Source organism: Nicotiana tabacum, chromosome 17 (genome assembly GCF_000715075.1).
Source record: "Nicotiana tabacum cultivar K326 chromosome 17, ASM71507v2, whole genome shotgun sequence".
Taxonomy (NCBI): domain Eukaryota; kingdom Viridiplantae; phylum Streptophyta; class Magnoliopsida; order Solanales; family Solanaceae; genus Nicotiana; species Nicotiana tabacum.
The window spans coordinates 89,477,306-89,499,890 of NC_134096.1; the positions used below are offsets into that span (position 1 = coordinate 89,477,306).

Here is a 22,585-nt window from a genome sequence, read left to right on the forward strand (position 1 = left end):
TGCTTGAATATGGGCCGCCGTTGGTTTGTTTTTTAATGCTCTGTCATTGCTAACAGTTTGCATCTAGATTTCCAAGTACATTTTAAGATTTCACTGATAACATTACCATATTATGTTTGCCTGATAAAAATTAATTTTGTACTTTTAATTGTCACTTGTCCAGCATATTATTTAGCTAGTGGTTTACATAGTGCCAACACTTCTCATTGGGACTTGGGAGCGGAACCTCCACACCAACCTAAAACTTCTGGCTCAAGCTTCATCAATTTGATTTACTTTATTCGTGGTCCGGAAACAATTTTGCTCATTTCTAGGCATGTCTACTACTCTACTTGATTTAATCACAACCAATTTTGGTTGTAGTAACAATAAAAGTTAAATCGTAGAGCCAATAACCAAATATTACTTGAATAAAGATGGTTACCTTAATAATTTGTCTAATAACAAAAAAATATCAAATGATTAGGAACAGTTTCAGTCATCGAAGCCAAACAGACTGAGGACGTATAAACAGCGTCTTCCTCTTCACTAGACAACAACGAGAAAGAAAGTAGAGGCAGAGTCCTCTGGCACAACGAGGCGAAAACACAATAGAAATGACCGTTGAATGACAGTGTGACAAGTGCATGCTTTAGAGTTTAGAGTTTAGACAAGCAAATTATTACATGTGCTTCATGATCTAGCACATTGAGTATTTACAACCAATGTACACTAATGAAAGACTGATGGACGATGATCCAGATTGAAAGGGATTCACTATCTTTATCTGTGTGCTGTACAAGAGCTTTGGCTTTAGGCAGTGTGAATTTTAAGCAGTAGTCTTACTTAAACTGCGTCAATAATGGGATCTTTTCAATTTCCATCCCGAGCAGAATCGTCGTCTACTGCTATCATCCAAGGCTGCTTAGGACCCTGAAGGAAGGTAAACAAGAAAAACAAAAAGAGGACCATAAAATGAATGCAAACATCACAGTTCAGAGAATTGACAGGAGAGAAGAGAAAAACTAATTGATCCATAGTTAATCGCCTTACCAGCAAATAGAACAACCATGTGTTCCATTATGAATACAACAAACAAACAAACAAAAAAGGGCAGCCCGGTGTACTAAGTTCCCACTATGTGCGGGATCCGGGGAAGGGCCGGACCACAAGGGTCTATCGTACGCAGCCTTACCTTGCATTTTTGCAAGAGGTTGTTTCCACGGCTCGAACCCGTGACCATTATGAATACAACAATGAATGAGAAACCAAAAATGCAGTCAGTAATAAGCTATTTGCTGACCATTATTTTGAAGCAAAATCACTTTTTAAAGGGCACAATCCAACAATGCATAAACTGCTATCTAACATCTCCCTTAAGCTTGTTGCAATGATATTTGACATGATATATGTCCTTGCTACTTCTCAACCGTTTCATGAACATTGAACCTTTAAGACAAAGGAACTCTACTAATCCTGGCTGGTACTTAATTAAGCAGCTTTCTCAACACAACATGATGTATCTCAAGAAACGTATCCCATATTTTAGAAAGAGAAATTACTTTCTTTGCCAAACTAGAAAACCCCAACCACATACAGTATCGTCTATTTTCCAATTTTATCAGATGAGTTCATCCTCTTCACTAAGAGTGGGAAGGGAATGTCGCCTCTTTGGCAGCTTTGTCTAATTCAAACATTCTTGATGTGTTACCAGACTCTCATACAATGTAGAAAAACAACCCAGACTGCAGTTGTCATTGGAGAAGGTGCTTATGCAGATATAGGGCAGTAAGGTTTTCTCATTATAAAGGGCTACCAGGTTATCTGTACACCCTCCAATTTGACACATCATTCATGCATATGCACTCAGAATCAGCCACTCTACTTTCCTACTTTGAATAGGTGGCAAACTGCTAGCTAGCTTTCAATAATTTAAAATTTAAAAACATATGACATCATATAGGTAAACAGAGTGCTAAGACATCAGGTCCAGAAACCACTAGTTTACCTTTCCCTGCCGTATAAGACGAGGAGAACTTGCAGTCATATCTACTACAGTAGATGGATCAGCCACCCGAAGACCAGCATCAACAACAAAATCAAGTCCCTTATATGATCAAAGAAGAAAAGAGAGAGAAACTCAATCCATTTAAAAGATTACAACCAAAAGAAATCACAAGAGGACAGGGAACTGACCAACCAAAACCTTTTCTAGTGAACCAGAACATGTAGGAAACCAAAATACAGAAATAGAGCTCCATGACAAAGGAAAAAACATATACAAGTAAGACATGAGCAGAATTTGAGAAATTAAACATATCCAACTTACAACTGCAGCATTTATAGATTCATATCTAAGAGACACATAACACACAAGGGAAATATAAAATCCATAGGTCAGAGCAGAATGGAATGAATGAGATCCTACTTAGTATTCACAGTCAAGGGTGTAGGAGTTTACATAAGTAAGCTGATAGATGAAAAGTTGCACACAACCGTTACCATTATGAAGGAGCATACACCTCTGAGAATATTGCTCCAGAAACAATACTTAGTCCGTTCCTCTCTATTTCTAAATTTAAAGAAAGGGGGAGGTTTGCTTGCAAGTATGGAGAACAGCCTAAACCAGCTGAACTCATTGGCAGAATAGTACCTCTGGACCATATACATCAGCTATAATGACAGGATCCAGTATCCACTCGTTCTCCTCTGGTGACTTGACACTGAACCATTCCGTGATAAATAAATCAGGATTACTATCATTAGGCATGTCAGTCAAAAATAAAGCAGCTACTGCGCAAAAATCAGCTCACTCGTTTAGCTATGCTAGCATACCTTGTGGATATAAGAGGTCCATCGATCTTGTCTAAGAGTGCTTGACAGACCGGATCATCAGGTATACGAACACCAACATTTTTCCTTGAAGCGTATCTGGATGTAGCAGTCCCATACCTCGTGCATTGTTTTGGTAGCTGTTTGCTAGCAGTTAAGATGAAAGTGTACTGCCACATAGGCAAGCAGTGCATTATCAGTTTGAAGAAGTTTACATGTCTAGCCAGACTTGGGTACCCAAAATGTCAAATGCTGATGAGTCAAACAATTATACTGTCAACCCCCACAGAAAGAATAAAAGGAAAAAAGAACTTTATCTGAAGATATCAAAATCTGCATGAAGTAAGGTGACGACCGACAAGGAATCAAACCAATAAAAGTAATACTCAGACCCCACATAGTAAAACCTGATGATAATATAATCTTTAGGATGTTAGTTGACTTCCTACATTCTCGATGTATTAACAATTCACAGTGCAAGTCTCTACCAAAAATATGTTATGCACACTTACAGGACCAGGTAGGCAATGCTTGACTGCTCGAAAAATGTCTGTAAGACCTTGGTCATTACCACGAGGAAATCCTGTTGTATATGTATCTATGTCCCGGAAGGATCGACATATGATACTAAGGGGCTGCAAAAACCACAGAAGAACGTAAAGAAGACAACATAAATTTACAGTGGAAGCGACAAATATGGAGAAAACAGAGGCAGTCCAGGAAATGATAAAATCAATTGTATCAGCTCCAACATCCACTAGGTTGCTTTATCTGGTGACAATAAGTTCAGCAAAGGCTCAGTTCAGCAACATCAATGCAACTTGCCTTTGAAGGTTCTATCTCTTTTATTCTGGCCAAAATAACAAAAGAAAAAGAAATGGAAATTGACATCAAGGGACTCAAGAAAGCAATGTAAAGTTTGAATTTATAGTAACAGTGAGGTAATAACATATTTTACCTGCGAAGGCGTTCAATGGCTGAATGACTGCTCAGGTCACAAACTATTGCATACCTAGTTTGAAAAGACATCAAATTTTAGAATATAAGAAGACTGTAATCGAGGATAAGCACACTTGTTAACCAAATTTATACTGAGTGTCATGTTTAACTTGGAAAATCCATTAAGCCACAGGGGTGCACCTTTTCTTATTTTCGGAGATGATTGATCCTAAGTGATAATGGAGATACTACAGTTAATTGAGCATGTTAAGTGCCCATATTGTCTAGAGAATGGTGCTTGACACAGTAATGGCATTACAAAAGTTTGATAAAGCATGATTTAACAGCCTATATTTTGAGTGCTCGGATATCCTTGAAATAGCTTTGTGCAGTGCATCCATTTTATTCCCCGTGTTATAGAGAAAAAAAGATGAACACATTTTTCTTCCCCTAGCAGACTGAAAGCAACCTCCCTCTATCTAATCTCACAACGAAATTGCATTATTGGATATAGATGTTTCAAAACTATCAATAATTCCTCAATCCAATTGAGTGAAGTAGGCTTGATGCCAAGCAAGTCTATGATCTTCTAAACCCTAAAAGTCGGGCTTCAATTGTTGAGGAAAAGAATAAAAAGGTAAAATATGATGACTTAGTTTGCTAATAAAAGTAGAACAAAAAAAAGATAGGAAATCCTAACACCAGACATTGTTATACATAACCCAACTAGAAGTTGAACCAAGTATGACAAGCACAGTATACCCGAAAAATAAGAATGAGTGTAGCCGCCTGTCCATCTGTTCAGGTTTAAACACAAACTAAAGAGTGACAAATATAACATACAAAGTGTCAGTGGGAATCACTCCAACAGCTCCTCCTTTAAGAAGTTCAACAACTGGATCCAACTTCCACGAGTCTGATCCTAATGGATCAACTTGAACATACAGCAATCCATCTTCCTACCACGTTCCAAATTATTAGTAATAAGGAATAAATAAAAGCATTTCTTCATTTATCAAACGTCTCATCAAAGTTTTGAGATTCAGCTGCAAACAAAATAGGAAGCACCAAAAATGCAGCTCGAAACTGAAACCATCTTCTTACCACCGCGTTCCAAGTATTAATAAAAACGAACAAAGCAATAATTCATTTATCAAACGTCTCATCAAAATTCTGAAATTCTGCTTCAAAACAAAATAGGAAGCACCATAAATGCAGCTCGAAACTGAATGATTATAAAGAGTTGCAGTTTGCAATAAAAAATTTCATGCACTTGGCCAAATTTCCGGGAAACATACTATGAATAATTACATGAAATAAAATTGATTTAGGATGAGAGATACAAACCTTAGTAAATCGAGGAGCCGAGTATTTGAGACGTTTAGGACTTCGCTTAACAACAGCCAACGGTTGGAATCGGCGGATTTGCGGAGGAGCAGCACCGTGGAACGACACGCGAGTGGGGACTGAACACAGAGAGCGGCGGAAAGTGAGAGGAACTGCTCCGGCAACTCCCCAGTGTCCTTGTGCTCTAGCTTCCAATAACATCTCTTCCACTCCCAAAATGATCCTTTCCAGAATGAGACAGAAAACTGAAGAAAGTGGGCTTTTATCTCGTTAGTTACTGGGAGGAAATATAACGACGTCGCTGTGACCAAATGGATAAATCAAGTACTATCGACTGCACGCAATTTTCTCTAATCAAGTATTATTTTGAGAAAACAATCGACAATTCTTTACGGTGACTATAAAACTTGTATTCATTTGGCTTTTCGGAATTAATTATGTTAAATTTAAGCTTGACCTACGCAAAATAAATGTTGACGTTTGGATGTAGTTCATTTTTAAAACTGTTGTTTTCAGATCTTGGTAATGAACTTTTGAAAATATATCACTAAGGTGTTTAAAACATTTCAAGATATCTTAATGGCTTTCAAATTAATAAAAGTACTAGAGAAATCCACCAAACATATTTGCTACCGACTACATAACTTATCGAAGCTAAAGAATATTCTTTAGGTAGAAAAAAGAGGGAGGAAATATCCACTCATAATGTCCGAAGGAATGAAGGAAATAAAGAGTCCGTTGAAGAACTAAAATATCAAGTTTTCTTAGAAGAGATTATTCGACCAAACATGAAGGTAAGTAAATCCCTGCTGGATCTACTGAATGGAAGATAACACAGTTAACAATATCCTACCAAACCTTGTAAAGCAAACACCAATTTAACTGCAATGTAGTTTCTAAAATTTGCTAAGCTAAACTGAAAATCAGTGTGTCAAACAACAATTAACGACCTATAATTCAGAATGGCAAATGGTAAAAGTCAACCAGGGAACCACAGCGCACAATTTTCTGAAAATCGTACTAAATAATATGAAGACAATGGAGAGCCTCGTTAGAATTATGAAAAGAATCGAGAATAAAAAAGACACTCTTATTCAAAACCCTATTACACGTAAATCCTAGCTATATGGCAAGCATGAATTGCGAAAAGCCCTGCTGCTAATGCAAGAAAATACTCCATGTATTTGGGCCTGTAAGACTGTATTGCGGCATTATCTTGGAGGAGGAGGAGGCGGCACATTAGATTTTGCAAAACCAACCCACGCAACAATTCCAACAGCAAGTATTACCCATCCAAAAATGTCATACTTCAGATCACTGCTCTTTTTCTTCTTTGAACCCTGGAATGCAAGAGCAGACAGATATTGAAAGGTTAAGCAAAATCCGGTTGACAGTGAAATTAAGTTGGATGAAACGAGCAGACTTTTCTGGAATTTCAATAATTCAAACAAACATAACCATAACCACAGAAAAAATTAACAAAGTCTATAAAGAACAAAAAGACAAACAAAACCACAAAAATTCCGAGAAGACAAATTTCCACATAAAGTTTCTAATTTTTTTAAGAAGGATAAAGTTTCTAATTTTGTAGCCATAGAAGGGACTGCCACTCAATCTGCACTTTGAAAAAACATCCTGCTCCACAATACAAAATGAAAGAGAGGAGATAGACTCGAAGAAAAGAGATCATGATCTATAAACATAATTAAAAATAAATAAAAGTGAAGTAGCATTAAGCATTAGAAATATACTTAGTATCTTAATGGGTAAGAATTTCTTGCACCGGAGTGGAGGGCAAAACTGACAATAATACCTTTGTACTTGTTGATGTCGAAGGTCCTGGTCCCATAGCTTGTTGCATGGCACCTTGTTTGTGAATCTCCGCGTGCAACTCTGGAGCCTAAATATAATGTACAAGAACATAAATAAATAACAGAAAAGATCATTCATGCTTGATAAAGTGATTAAAAAGAAGCAACTGGTAAAGTGAATCTCCGCGTGCAACTCTGGAGCCTAAATTTTTTTGGTAAGAGAGAAACCCGCAGCCGCTACAATCTCGCCACAGCCTCTGCCCTTCGGGTGAGCACTCTGTGGTGAGGTGAGCACTTTGTGCGCACTGGGTAAACCTCTCTCTGTGTAATAGCCTGCAAACTACACAGAGGATGTAAACCAACTCTGGAGCCTAAATATAATGTACAAGTACATAAATAAATAACAGAAAAGACCATTCATGCTTGATAAAGTGATTAAAAAGAAGCAACTGGTTCCTGTAAAAGAATAAACAAAAGTAATACCACGAGCAGTATAGATCACCTAGGAGGGCATCTAGAAACATATTAGCTTTATATCAATAAACAGAATCCAGCACAACTATTCATTCCACAAAATAAGATGCAATGAAATCCAAGATCAAATTTCTTTCAATTCCTTTGCCACCTTAGAAATATGAGACTATGAGCTATCCGAAGAATCTAGCAGTGCGTTTAAGTAACAGAAAGGATCAGATAAAACATTATGACACTGGAATTTATCGTTTAAAAAGTATACAGATCATCATTCTCAATGGATATATTTGTACAACTAAACATGCACAAGGAATGGGCAAATATATGCAAGTGAGTAATCAAAGTATCTTCTGAATGTGAGGCCACAGCACAATTGCTAAATCATACTTCGGGCAGCCAATTTCGGCTGCCTAATCATGTACCCTAATGTACCAAGAGTTTAATGACTTGTATAAGTAACACGTTAGTAGATGGCCAATCCCAGACTTGTATAAGTAACACGTTAGTAGATGGCCAATCCCAGACTTGTATAAGTAACACGTTAGTAGATGGCCAATCCCAGACTAACCCATGGACCTTTTGAATGATGTCAATTTGTACAACAGTCATTGAAAAATAGATTTCATACGCTTTTCCCTTCCACGTGCAATAATTAGTTTCATGTATTCCTTTACTCCTACAAATGTATTGTGTGAGCCTAGGTAACTCCTTAAAAATATGGCACTTTACTACGAGAAGAATGGATCATGTGCTCACGTTAGCATATTGGAAGAGAAAAGGCTGCCTCATACCAATTACTTTTTTCAGCAACCATGCATTGAATCACACAGAACTTCATTTGATAGGTGAAATTATCCATTGCCAAGGAAAAGGAATAAAAAATGTGACAGCACACTGCGCCAATCAATCAATAAGTGGAAAGCTCCTCAAAGTATAGATGGGCCTACTTTTGAGGAGGAGGAGTTCCATGTGTACTTCGAGGAGCTTTCTACTTATTGAATGATCGGCGCAGCGTGCTGTCAAATATTTTATTCTTTTTCCTTGACAATGAATAATTTCACCTATGCACGTCGAACTACTTGCTCAGACACTCATGGGGAATTCTTAAATGCGACACAAAACTTCAGCACATTCAACATATCAAAGCTAAGCTAAAAAACACCAGCTTTACCTTAGAAGCAACTTCTAAAGACTTCCGATAAAGTTCATTGGTTGGATCCTACAGTTCACAGGAACAAAAGTTATGACAATAAGCCTCCCACAATAAGCACTAAAAATATCAGAATCTACATTGAAGAAATATATACCGCATCAACAGCCTGCTGGAAGCACTGAGCTGATTTGTCAAAGTAAATCTTAGCTTCATCTTCATCAGGAGTTAGAAATGCATGGGATGTATGTGCATTCCCCAAACACCAAATGGCATCATGCTTCTGTGGATTAACCTCCAAAGCCTCCTCCAATTTTGAGATAGCATCTAAACAATATATTGCCAATTAGAAGACAAGAACTGATAATACTATCTTCATTTCCATCGACTCATTTAAACAGAGGTCCCAATATTTCAACCACCTTCCAACCATTTCCTTCAATAGTGTAAGTACGCCATAGTAGTTTTGTCTTTGAGCGACGTAAAAAATTGTTTGATTACTCACCCATGAAACGCCCTAATACGATATAGAAAATGTCTTTTGTGAAATCCATAAATGTCCCAGTGGTATATAAGGGCATCCAAGGTGTTTAAAAATGTCTTAGCCACTCTACTTGTTCTCTTAGGTTTTGTGTTGGATGTTTTAAGTTCTTTCACATGGACTTGGTCTTAGAGCCAACCCAGGTCACTTCTCACACTCGCAAAGTCCACACGAGAACCCCAATTTGGTTATATGTGGGGAAGTGTTGAAATATATAGTCTCACGTCCAGTTTAAAAGGGCATTCAAGGTGCTTAAAATAGTTAAGAGATTTCTTCCCATATACCTAAATCTTAGAGGGTAGAGTTACTGTACACATATAAAGCTGTGAATAGGTACGTGATGGAATATTAGAGGTGTGCACAAGCTGGCCCGGAAACCATCAATAAAAGAAAAGGCAGTGTCTAAAAGGTCTTTAGTCCACTTCACACTCATTACCTTAATACTTTAGACTGATTCTTCAAGAAGAATTAATTAAATTAACATCCCAATAACTCGAGATTGTCCAATGAACCAATTCTAGGAAACTTTTAGCAGGGATTACAATACTAGTACTAAACTCAATACCAGAAATCATCTTCTTTGATTCCGCGACAGGCTGGAACTGTGACAATTCCAACAATGCACCTCCCCATCTCGTCAAGTTCTGCAAGCGTAATTGGAAACAATAGAAACCAATCCTTAGGCATTAGGGATCTAATCTCAATTTAATATAAGCTGGAGCTATATGAAACTAATACGATAAGCATAAGAACGTACATACTGCCCGAAAGTAATAAATAATACATAAAGAGAGAAGAAAGTGTACATACATCAGCATCGAGAGGATCTTTAGCATAGGTAGTTTCGGCAGTCTTGCGAGCGTGCTCGAAGAAGAGGAGGCGATCGAAATCGTTTTGCTCCATTACCGAAGTTGTCGATTTGGCTTCGTGCGATAACTTTATCAGTTAGGGTTCTAAGCTTCAACCTGAAACCTCGTCCCCTTAGTTTTCCTTTTGTAAGTAGTAAAACACCCAGCGGACTTGCCGGTGAAGTTAGCGAATCCCATCCGGACTGGACTTTGTAAATGGTCTCTGGGCCTAATCCACACTGTATAAAATGTGGGCCTGTTCCAGATTAGATTAGGCTGGCTGATGAGCTTTGGTATCTTTACACAAATAGCTGGTCGGATGCATTATTTATTTTTTCTAACCGATATACATAGATTATTCACCAATTACATATATATATTATACATCCTCCTTCTAATTTTAGTTTAAGCGATTAGGTGGCCAACTATTTATGTTAATTCTTCTTAAAAATATTTATGTTGTTGGATAAATTGCAAAGAATGACCTAGTTATTTAATTAATTTGCTGATAAATTCCTTTCTATCATCACGTATTATATTTTATCTTCGTCTTTGCAAGAGAAAAAAATTATAGAATTAACCCAAATAGCCGTCTACCCAACCACTTAAAATATAAATAGCCGGTGAAGGTATAATATATGCATAATTTATATATTATATGTGTATAATTATGTATAATCAATATATAAGCTATGTATATGGCTAGAAAAAGTAAACAATGAATATAGCCGGCTATTTTGTGTAAAGATCCCAAAAAATTATGTCTAACAAAAAAAGTTTACGCACATTGCACTGTGAAAACCAACTACAAGTAGCTCTTAATAGTAAGTGAGGATTATTAACCTGAAAAACACATGTAAAACAAAATAGATTGTGTAAACGTTTTGCATTGTTGTGATTGATGAGAAGGCGTTTGTGGGATGTGATAACATTGCTTGTGGATGCCTTTTCGAAGGAATAATATGAAGGGTTTGGAATAGTTTATCAGCTCAATCAGTACATACTACGGCAATGGATCAATGGAACCAGAGTCATCTGTTGGAATCAATTGCGCTAAAGTGTGTCAATGATAATAAAGGCGGACTCAAGATTCGACGACCACGGGCACTGTTACTGTCAATATAAATTTATCATTGCTTATAAAAATTGGTAATGGGGCCTATCTTAATATTTGACTATTTTTTAAAGATATTTACAATTATATATGGAGTCTTTGCCGAATTTTATGGGTAGCGGTAATCCCTCTCCCTACCATATATGACCGCTTCTGAATGATAACTTGGGAAAATTGAGATAATGGAAAATGGAAAGGAGTTCCATCTCAAGCACAAGATGTTGCCTTGCCGGCTGTCAAGCGGTTTTGGTGAAAGTAGTGGAATAAGGAGAATTTAGGGGTGTATTTGGTATGATTTTCAAATTTTTATGTTTGATTGGCTTAAATACAACAACAACAACAACAACAACAACAACAACAATAACAACAACAACAGTACACCTGGTGCATTTCCACAAGTGGGGTATGGGGAAGGTAGTATGTACGCATACCTTACCCTTACCTTATGAAGGTAGAGAGATTGTTTCTGGAAGACCCTCGGCTTAGTAAAGCAAAATCACAGCAATTATGACAAAGAACAATGGAAAGTGACATAGTAGCAACAACCAAAATAAAGAAGGAACCAGAGAAAATATCAAGTAATAATATTGATCTAAAAAAAAAGGAACACACAGATAACACTAGTACTACAATTATAGAAAGAAGTACAAGCTTGGAAAGAAAAAGCGCTCAGCTACTTAATAACATACAACCATAATCTTCAACCCCACACCATCTTATTAAGTATCATGTACTCGGTAAGTTAAAGATGTGTCATGGTCTGTATGATCACCTCTCTCAAATATTTCCTCGGCCTTCCTCTACCTCTCCTTGGACACGCCATAGCCAACCTTTCACACTCCTCACTTAAGACATTTGTGTCTCTCCTCTTCACGTACCTGAACCTTCTCAACCTCGCTTCCCGCATCTTGTCCACCACACAGGCCACTCCCACCTCATTTGGATATCTTCATTCCTAATCATATTCCTCCTAGTATGGCCACACATCCATCTCAGTATCCTCATTTTTACAACTTTTAACTTCTGAACATGAGAGGTCTTGACTTACCAACGCTCCGCCTCATACAATATAGTCGGTCTAACCAGTGGAGGATCCGTGATTTATTGTTGTGGGTGCTTCACCAATTTTAGTGTAAATTTATATTGGTCAAACATGATCATAGTGGATGGTCATGGTCAATTATTTAAAATTTTAAAAATTATCTATGAATACATGACATAATTTGGCCAAAGCCAATGAGCGCTTCAGTACCTATATCTCAAAATATAAATCGGCCACTGGGTCTAATCACTGTCCTGTAAAACTTACTTTTGAGTCTTGGTGGTATATTTTTGTCGCGCAAGTTCCAGGATGCGAGCCTCCACTTTATCCACCCTATTCCAATACAATGTATGACATGCTCGTCAATCTTCTCATTTTTTTGGATTATAGACCCAAGATATTTAAAACTATCTCTCTTGGGTATGACTTGTGTGTCTAGCCTCACTTTAATATTATCCTCTCGAGTCACGCCGCTAAACTAGTACTCCAAGTATTTTATTTTAGTCCTGCTAAACAAATATTTTATTGGCTTAAATATTTATAAAAGAAATTCTTCATAAACTTATTTTCCTCTTAAAAGTAGAGGAAAATAACTTCCCTACCAAAAGGAGAAAAAATATTTCTTAAAACTCATTTTCAACTTTTCACACACTATCCCCCCAACCAATCCCCCCTCCCTCCCCCCCCCCCATTTGGTGTCATATAATAAATTATATTTTTCAAAAAAAAATTATTTCCTAACTAAATATCGAAAAATAAGTAAGAACCCCTCTTCTTTTTCAAGAAAATAGTTTCCAAAGAAAACATCTTGAAAATATTTTCCTTTGTACCAAACGCACCCTTGAAGGGTTAGAAAATGATATTTGTACATCTAACTCTTATTCTTTGTTAGTTTTTGATGCACTTATTAAGTTTTGTCCATATAAAAGTTGTGTTTCAATTGTCCATATAAAAGTTTTTGGTGTTCTTAGTCTTTAATATTGATTGCATACCATGTACAACATTACAATTGTATTCGGTAAAATATGTTATGGCACGTGGTCACCCAAGAAGGGGACATGTGGAACTCAAGACGAAGATGGCCGAAAACCGAACACAGCTATTCTGTTTGTCACCGAAAGGGATAATATTCATAAAGGCATTAAATGTTCTATGCCCGATAATATTTAATAAGGAATATTCTGCAGTATTAAGAGTGACGGCCCGTTACGGAGAATTTAGTATTTATGTTCAACGTTACATCTTCATCAATGCTCCTCGTAATTAACGTTAAAGAAGGGCACGACCCCAGTACCTTCTTCATAGCTATAAATAATGAGATCAGTGATCATTGTAAGGGACACGAATTTTCTGGCAAAACTTACATTGTATTTCATACAAAGCTTAATACAATATTATTTTTTTGCTTTTTGATCTCATCATTGTTGTGGCCTGTGTCCGGAAATCTTGTTCCCGGAACTGTCATCTCTACTGTTTTGTCTACATTTAAAGGCTAAGTATTATACATTTATTCAATTATTATATTATTTCAGGATTAAATTAGTTCACTTGTCTAGAAACTACGTATAAATTCAACTATACCATTTTACGGGTAAACAGTTTGGCGCCCACCGTGCAATTAAATTGATCATTGCCTTTTCTACTAACGCGATTTGATTATTTTGTCTTAGAAAAAATCATAAAAAAATGGCAGATAACACTGTTAACAACACGCACAACCTTGAAATCGAGGGGATCAGCCTCATTTCGAGGATTCAATCAGCGATACATGCAATGAGGAGAATGACATCAAGCATGTGCGTGACAGGTAGTACCCTCAACAGGTTCGAGATACAACTCCTGATGATGCTGATGACGAGCAAGTCGTAGATGCGGTGAGGGTCCTGCAAGAGCAATAGGCAATCATTCTATGCCATCTCATATGGCATGATCAGGTTATGACGGAGCTGAAAAAGGCTCTATCGGGGAATTCAAATAATGCAAACATACGAGATCCAAATCCTTCCGATGATCCCGCAAACCAAACAACGCAGAGAATCGACAACAACACTCCCAGGGGCGAAGTTGGCTCTGACGGGGCCGAGGGAAGTAGATCTGGCCTCAACAACGAGAACGACCCATTCAAAAATGAACTTTTACGGTTTATGAGAGAAGTAAACTCCCGCATGGACCAAATCCCGGGCGCTCCACCAATACTGAAAGGCCCGAATTCGAAGAAGTATACTCAATTGCCGTATAAGCCGAGCGCGGCACCTAAACTAATTCTGGAACGGTTAAAAATGCCTGAAGTGCCGAAGTATGATGGGACTTCAGACTCAGAGGAGAATATTACCACCTACACAATGGCGGTAAAAGAAAATGACTTAGCTCCTCACGAAATTGAATCTATGTTGCTAAAGAAATTTGGAGAAACTCTCACGAGAGGAGCCCTAACGTGGTATTCCTTATTACCCGAGCATTTCATAAATTCCTTTGAGATGCTCACAGATTATTTCATCAAGGCTCATGACGGGGCCAGAAAATTACATGCCCTAAAGGTCGACATATTCAGGATCGCACGGGGGGAATCCGAATTATTGCGAGAGTTTGTTACCCGATTCCAGAAAGAAAGAATATTGCTCCAAGCTGTCTCGGATGAATGGGCAGCTGAAGCATTCACCAATTATTTCCCGAAAGCTGAATGAGAGCCTGCTTGAGTTCCAAGCAACAACTTGGGTAGATGTCCATAACCGGTACGAGTCAAAGATAAGGATCGAAGATGACCAGGTCGGTTCCACATTATCGGCCAAAGGACGGGAGAAGAGCAGAGATAAATCAAAGGATAACTACGACGTAGACAAACGAACTTTGAGGGGCTGGTTTTTGCCCTACGAGCAGACCAAAGGCCGTGGCAGAAACTTTCGGACAACAAACAAGTTCGTCGTTGACAGAGGGATCGATCGTGGTCGAAACAATAGATCACTCCAGGATAAAGAGACGTCGGGGTCTCGGGATATTTCTTACCCCAAATTATCGGAGTATAACTTCAATGTGAGTATAATGGAATTGGTGAGAGCCATGAGAAACATTAAAGAGGCGTGATTCTCGAGATATTTGAGATCCGATTCCAGGAAGAGGGATCCCAACTTATGGTGTGAGTACCATGGGATGAACGACCACCGAATAGGGGACTGCCGACATCTCCGAGAAGAAGTGGCAACACTATTGAAGAATAGTCACCTCAGAGAATTCCTGAGCGACCGAGCTAAAAATAATGATGGTCGTAACATAGACAACGTGGAACCCTTGAAAGCAGAAGAAGAGCCCCACGCCAAACGATCAATATGATATTCAGGGGGAATGAGATTAACGGGGTCACCTTTTCGGCAGCGAAGAAGACGAAAGTATCAATAACTCATAGTAAAAGACTCCGGGAAGATATCACTTTCACGAAGAGGACGCAAACAGATTGTTGTTACCACACAATGATGCACTGGTAATTTCTTTACATATGTTAGATTTTAAGATTAGACATGTTCTAGTGGATTCGAGAAGTTTGACTAATATCATAAAATGGAGAGTATTGAAGCAAGCTAAACTCACTAGAAGCATTATTCCGGCAACAAAACTCCTCGTTGGATTCAACCTTGCGAGCGTGATGACCCAGGGAGAGATTTTACTGCTCACGAACGCTGAAGGAGTAATGAAAACAACTCTTTTCGAAGTAGTAGATGGTGACATGGGATACAACATCATCCTAAGAAGGCCGTGGTTACACGAGATGAAAGGTGTACCTTCAACATATCACCAATTGCTGAAGTTTCCAATGCCCGAAAGAATCAAGCAAATAAGAGGCGATCAACCGGCAGCAAGAGAGATGAATACAATCTTAGTTTCCAGTAGCAAAGGGAAGGAACGCGCGACATAGCAATTACAGGAACCGGCACCTACTCCCGATATAGAAGGAGTTAGCCCGGAGGTAGAGTCATCAGAACAATATCAGGTGCCGAGATATTTCCATGTTTCATAAGAGACGGACGCAACGAATTTCACAGCAGAAGAACTGGAGCAAGTTACATTATTCTAGGAATTCCTAGGAAAAAAATTCCATTTGGGGACAGGACTGCACCCGGAACTCAGGTCTAGTTTTATTGAATTCCTTAAATTTAATGCTGATTATTTTTGCATGGTCGCACGAGGATATGACAGGTATCCCGACAGAAATAGCCATGCACAAGATGAGTTTGGATCCAACATACCATCGGTAAGGCAGAAGAAACACCCTATTGCTGAGTCCAAGAATAAATTCGTCAAAGAAAAGGTAACCCACTTGCTTAAAATCGGTTCGATCCGGGAGGTAAGATATCCGGACTGGCTAGCCAATGTAGTAGTAGTTCCTAAGAAGAACAATAAATTTCGCATGTGTGTAGACTATAAAGACCTTAATAAGGCGTGCCCAAAAGACTCGTTCCCGCTGCTAAATATCGATCAAATGATTGATGCCACTGCCGAGCACGAGTTGATGAATTTCCTCGATGCTTATTCCGGGTACAACCAAATCAACATGAACCCGGAAGATGAGGAAAAAACTTTATTTATAACGAATTTCGGTACATATTGTTACAATGTATTGCCATTCGGGTTGAAAGACGCCGGAGCCACTTATCAAAGGCTCGTAAATAAGATGTTTGAAAAACAAATAGGTAAGACTATGGAAGTTTATATAGATGATATGCTCTTTAAGTCTTTGAAGGCAGGTGACTATCTTAAGCATTTGCAAGAAACATTCGACATCCTGAGGAAGCATAACATGAAACTTAACCTCGAGAAGTGCGCGTTCGGGGTCAGTTCTGATAAGTTTCTGGGATTTTTAGTCTCATAAAGGGGAATTAAAGTAAACCCAGACAAAATCAAGGCCATAGAGGATATCCCGGATCAATTGTCGAACGTAAAGGAAGTCCAAAGACTCATAAGAAGATTAGCATCTTTGAGCAAGTTCATTTCTCGGTTGTCGAAAAAATGTCATCGCTTCTTCACACTGCTAAAAAAGAAAAATGATTCTGAATGGACACCGGAGTGCCAACAAGCTCTGAGGGATATGAAGAGGTACCTATCAAGCCCTCCATTTCTTTCAAAACCAAAAGAAGACGAAACATTACTAATCTACCTCGCGATTTTAGAAGTTGCGATAGGTGCATTTTTAGTCCATGAGGATGAAGCTACGCAATCTCCCATTTATTACGGTAGAAAAATTTAACGGGAACAGAAACTCGCTACCCATATTTGGAAAAGCTGGCCTTAGCTCTCGTAGTCGCCGCTCGTAAGTTGAGGCCCTACTTCCAATGCCATTCTATAGCTGTGGTGACTACTTTTCCTTTGCGAAACATCCTCAATAAACCCGAGCTCTCAGGCAGATTGGCCAAATGGGCCGTCGAAATGAGTGAATTCGACATAGAATATAAAACAGGTACTGCAATTAAGTCGCAAGTTTTGACTGACTTCGTGGCCAATTTCAGTCTGGGATTGTTGCCTTAGGCAACCGAAGAGGCAGTAATGGTGTCGGAATCAACACCGGGGTGTTTGGACCTTGTTTACAGACAGAGCTTCCAACGTAAAAGGGCCTAGACTCGAAATAGTCTTAATTATGCCTTCAGAGTAGACCTTAAGGCAAGCCATCAGAACGATCCCTTTAACTAACAATGAAGCAGAGTATGAGGCTTTGATTGCAGGGTTCGAATTGGCCCGAGGACTTGATTCCGAGGATATCGAAATCAAATGTGATTCACAGCTGGTGGTAAATCAAGTATACGGGATCTTTGATATCAAAGAAGAACGCATGCAACAATACATGGTAAATGTCCAGGCTCTTTTGACACGATTCCGGGAGTGGCCAATTACTCATATCCCAATGGAGGACAACGCAGAAGCGGATGCATTAGCAAACTTAGGATCATCAACGGAAATGAAGGGATCGAAATCCGAGACGGTAGTGTAACTGATGAACTCAGCCCTGGATGTAGATGGTTACTATAAGGTAAATTCGACTAGTCTGGTCTGGAACTGGAGAAATGAAATAATCAACTATCTCAAACACGGAAGGTTGCCCGAAGACCCAAAAGCATCACGAGCGTTATGCACCAAAGTTGCACGCTATAGCTTTAAAAGAGGCCAATTGTGTAGAAAATCCTTCTAAGGCTCGTTGGCTTGGTGCTTAGGAGCATCAGAAGCTACATATGTCATGAGATAGGTCCACGAAGGGATATGCGGCAATCACTCAGGTGCAGACTCCTTGGTGCTGAAGTTGGTATGGGCAGGATATTACTGGCCTCGCATGGAACAAGATGCCAAAGACTTTGAACGAAAATGCGATAAGTGCCAACGCTACGCACCGCTAGTACACCAACCAGCAGAACCCTTGCATTAGGTTCTATCCCCATGGTCGTTCATGAAATGGGGGATGGACATCGTCGGACAGCTGCCACCGCCTCCCGAAAAGGTAAGGTTCTTTTTAATTTTGACTGAATAATTTTCTAAATGGGTGGAAGCAGGTCCTTATCAGAAGATCGAAAAACGCGAAGTGGTCGATTTCCTCTAAGATTTGAAGATAATAGTTATCGACCACAGTTTATCGGTGCAATAGTTACAAAATTCCTCGAAGATTTGAAGATAAAGAGGATTACATATTCTCCTTATCATCCAAGCGTAAACGGTCAAGCAAAGTCAACAAATAAATTAATTATTCAAACCCTCAAGAAAAGGTTGGAAGCAGCAAAGGGCAAATGGCCAGAAAAATTGCCCGGCGTTCTATGGACCTACCGAACAACGACCAAATCAAGCACAGGAGAAACTCTTTTTTCCCTTGTGTACGGTGCTGAAGCCCTAATCCCGGTGGAAATGGGTGAACCCACTTTGAGATATTTTCAGGCGGATGAAGAGTCGAACAACGAAGCGATGTTAATCAACTTGGAATTGCTCGAGGAACGCAGGGACTTGGCGCATGTAAGAATGGCAGCTCAAAAGCAGAGAATGGAGCGATATTATAATCGAAGAGCCAACCTCCGTTATTTCAAAGTAGGAGACTTGGTCCTAAGGAAAGTAACTCAAAATAACCCGGAGCTCAACACGGGCAAGTTAGGTCCAACATGAGAAGGCATCTACCGTGTTTCAGCTATCACCGGGAAAGGTTCATACGAGCTGGAGAACAAAAATGTAGAAAAGTTGCCCAGGAATTGGAACATGGCACACCTCAAATTGCTGATGAACACTATCTGATCGGAAAGTATGTGTTGCACTCTTTTTCCCTTCATTCAAATTTTGTCTTAATTGGGTTTTTCGGACAAGTGTTTTAACGAGGCAGCAATAGAAAGCATAATACGAAGACAATAACTATAAGACCTTTGATAGCAAATTCCCAACTGGGAAGTTAAGTTTGCTACCGAACAAAGGTTACCCGACCGTTCACGAGCGCAAACCACTATATGATTGTTAGATATTTCTTTGCTCGATAGCATAAATTCCCGAGGGGAAGTAAAGTTGTGTTACCAAGTTAAGGATTATCTAGCAATTCATTAGTGGAATCTTCGAAGATACAAGACTTCCAGTGTTCCAATTCACACTCTTCATATTTGAACACTGGGGGGATGATATGAGGATACTGCAACAACGACTGTCATGTCAACCGGGGAACCAAAATCCAGAATGGCAACATTAATTGTCACGTCAATCGAGAATGAAAATCCAGAAACAAAGTGCATTATTAGGACCGGGGACTACGCAACCAGCCCCGTAGAAACAAGTTGTACAAAATAGCTATAAGTAATGGCAATTTCTTTTCTGCATAGCAAACCCTTATGTATTTTTTGAAAATAGAAGGAATAAAATGAAATCCTTTTGTTTTTACCTTATTTCTTGTCTGAACGATAAATTAACTTTGTCATTTGAAAGTTAAACAAGTACTTCAAATATTAGTACCGCAATGAACATGAGACGTCCTATTCAAGAGCACTGTAAACATAAAATGGCCCTCTCCTATAAAAACCCTCACATTAAAGGGTTGGTTCCAGAAGAATCTATGTCCGGAATCAAAAACGTCATCGGGAAAAATACACTAGAAGTCGCATATGAAAAGTACGCAAAAAGAAAACTTGTGCAAATACTTATAGAAACCCTCACCTAAAATGGGATAATGCTCGGAACCAAACTGCATCGAAGAAAAGCATCCGAGATCACACACAATAAAATGTGAACATTAAAACGTGCGTAGAATCCTTAAGCAAATACAAGGGTTAAAGACTTGCACGGATATTCAAACGAAGGTAAGACTCAAACAATATTTGAGCAAAAATATGTCTTTATTTACAAGAACGTGCCAAAGAGGTAAAATTACAAAATAGGAAAAAAGAAGAAGCAAAACTACAGTGTCTTCGGAACCAGGAGGAAGAGAAGTGTCCGCGCCCCTGGGAGAGGTAGATGGTTCCACCGATGGCTCGAGGTCTTCCCCAGTCTGATCTTCAGCATCGTTGCCCTCCGATTCTTTTTCAGTTCTTGAAAACTTAGAGCTAGAACTAGAGGGGCCAGATACATCAGACCTTGATGGGAATCCAGTCTTAGCAGCTAACTCAGGCTCGTGTTCCTTAGCAATTTTGGCATCAATATCAATGACATCAGCTTTGGCCTCTTCCAAGGTTTTTCTCCTCGTGTTGTACATGACATAAGTTTTTCAACAATGAGGGAAGCTTTTTGGCGCTTGAGTTCTTCTTTGAGTTGGGTTATCTCGGTAGAAAGATTTTTTCGGGCGGACCTAGCAGATTTGAGGCTGACATCAAGTTCGAGGATAGGTGAACTAAAGAGCCTATTATGCTCGATAGTTTTCATGTACTTCTCTTCTAGCTGGGCATGTTTTGCCCCCACAACAACAAGCTCTTCGACTTTGGAGTTCAAGGCTACTTTTAAGTTAGTTACCTTTTCAGCAGTAGCAGCCTCGCGCTCGGTTGCAACAAGAATGGCGTCCTGGACTTTAGCCCATTTAGCCTTGGCTTCATCAAATCTAACCCTCATCGAGCTAATTTCTTTGCTCAGGGTTACCACTTTTTGCTCGATTTGCTGCAAACGAGCTTCCAAAATGACGGCCTCAGAGGCTTTGGTTTCCAGTTCTGAGAGGCGGAGAACAGTTTGGTCCCGTTCCACCAAAAGTTAATTCCGTTCAGAAGCAAGTTCCTCCTTCTCACAAATCAACATCTGAAGGCCCTCAGAAGCGAGAAATTTGGCCTACAAAACAAGAAGAAGTAAAGCTTATAATACATTCAAAAGTAGAAGAAATAACAAAGGAAGAAAAGGACGCACCGCTGCAGCATTGTGCATGGCATTATTCAACAAACACTCCCCCGAGAGTGCTTGAATCTTTTCACAATCTTTCTCTGAAGCCAAAGGCTTCAGATAGTTAGCAAGCTTCATCAGCCGGGAAAGTAGGTTGTACCCGGTAGAGACCGAAAGGGTAACATTCCTCCTCCTTTGTGGATCTTCAGAAGAGGCATCATAATTTCCCCCCAAATTCCCATGAACTGGGGACTGTGGAAGAGGAATGCCTTCTTCATGGTTAGATGTGGCCGATGGAGGTGATATAACACTTATTGGTGGTAGAGTGGATGAAGATGGAAATGATGAAGCAATTGTTGGTGTTGGTGAAGGTGGAGATGAAGCTGATGGGGTTGAAGAGTGAGAAGCAGCTGCGTCAAAAGCAGTGTTAGATGTTGGATGCTCGCCAACCTATGACGACAAAGACCCGGTACTCGGCCTCGCAGTACCGGACACAACAATTAGGTCCGAGAATAGGAGTTGGCATTATCTACCAAATCAAATTCTCCTGAAAGTACGGAGACATCATCCTCGGTTGGTTTAACTATCTCAATAGGTTGAGCATCCTGTTGAGATGATGAGTATCGTCGCCTTCTATGAAGAGAAGCTCCCTCATCATGGTGTCTATGACCGGCCCGGAAGGAGGACTAATCGTCACCAGAGATAGCTCGGGGACATCAGTCGTTGCCCTCTTATTCTTCTACCCCGGCCGCGGAGGAACGTCTTCTCTTTGGTTGCTTATCTTTCGGTCGGGGACTCCGTGACGAAGTGTTTGCGCCTGAAACATGCTCGGATATACCTGTTTGAGTAAGTGCTTCCTGAAGCAGTCTCGTTGCATCAACAGGATCAGCCAGAACGTCCTCCTCGGGGACAACAACAGATCCCGCAGGTAGACCTGATTTTGTGAACAAGCCAGAATGGTTCAATCAAGTTCTCCATATACAAGACAAAGAAAAATGGAAGCAATGTAAGTTCAAATTACCATGATTTTTGGCCTTCCACCCGTATTTCAGGGCCAGTTCTTTCCACTAATGAGCTTTGGGTGTCGTGGCGTCCAAAATATTCTGAAATCACCAGTCCTAGCCTTCCACCACCAGTGGGACCCATCGAGTTGCTGAAACATACGAGGGATGAAGGGTCGATACTGCCATAGAAGGATATTAATGTAAGAAGAT

General features: G+C 39.4%; 2 protein-coding genes across 2 annotated transcripts; both read right to left on the reverse strand.

The window, feature by feature from the left end:
• Positions 1-582: 582 nt before the first annotated feature.
• On the reverse strand, positions 583-5,396 carry LOC107781033 (uncharacterized). The gene is made up of 9 exons (XM_016601661.2): positions 5,098-5,396; positions 4,594-4,709; positions 3,770-3,823; positions 3,637-3,661; positions 3,324-3,446; positions 2,815-2,981; positions 2,633-2,702; positions 1,988-2,086; positions 583-912 (listed from the first exon to the last, which is right to left on the reverse strand). Exons 1-9 carry the CDS (start codon positions 5,296-5,298, stop codon positions 853-855), a joined length of 915 nt encoding a protein of 304 aa, XP_016457147.1. The 5' UTR covers positions 5,299-5,396; the 3' UTR covers positions 583-852.
• Positions 5,397-5,990: 594 nt separating this feature from the next.
• On the reverse strand, positions 5,991-10,085 carry LOC107781034 (mitochondrial import receptor subunit TOM20). The gene is made up of 6 exons (XM_016601662.2): positions 9,884-10,085; positions 9,639-9,717; positions 8,690-8,859; positions 8,554-8,601; positions 6,911-6,997; positions 5,991-6,437 (listed from the first exon to the last, which is right to left on the reverse strand). Exons 1-6 carry the CDS (start codon positions 9,974-9,976, stop codon positions 6,309-6,311), a joined length of 606 nt encoding a protein of 201 aa, XP_016457148.1. The 5' UTR covers positions 9,977-10,085; the 3' UTR covers positions 5,991-6,308.
• Between the last annotated feature and the right edge of the window lie 12,500 nt (positions 10,086-22,585).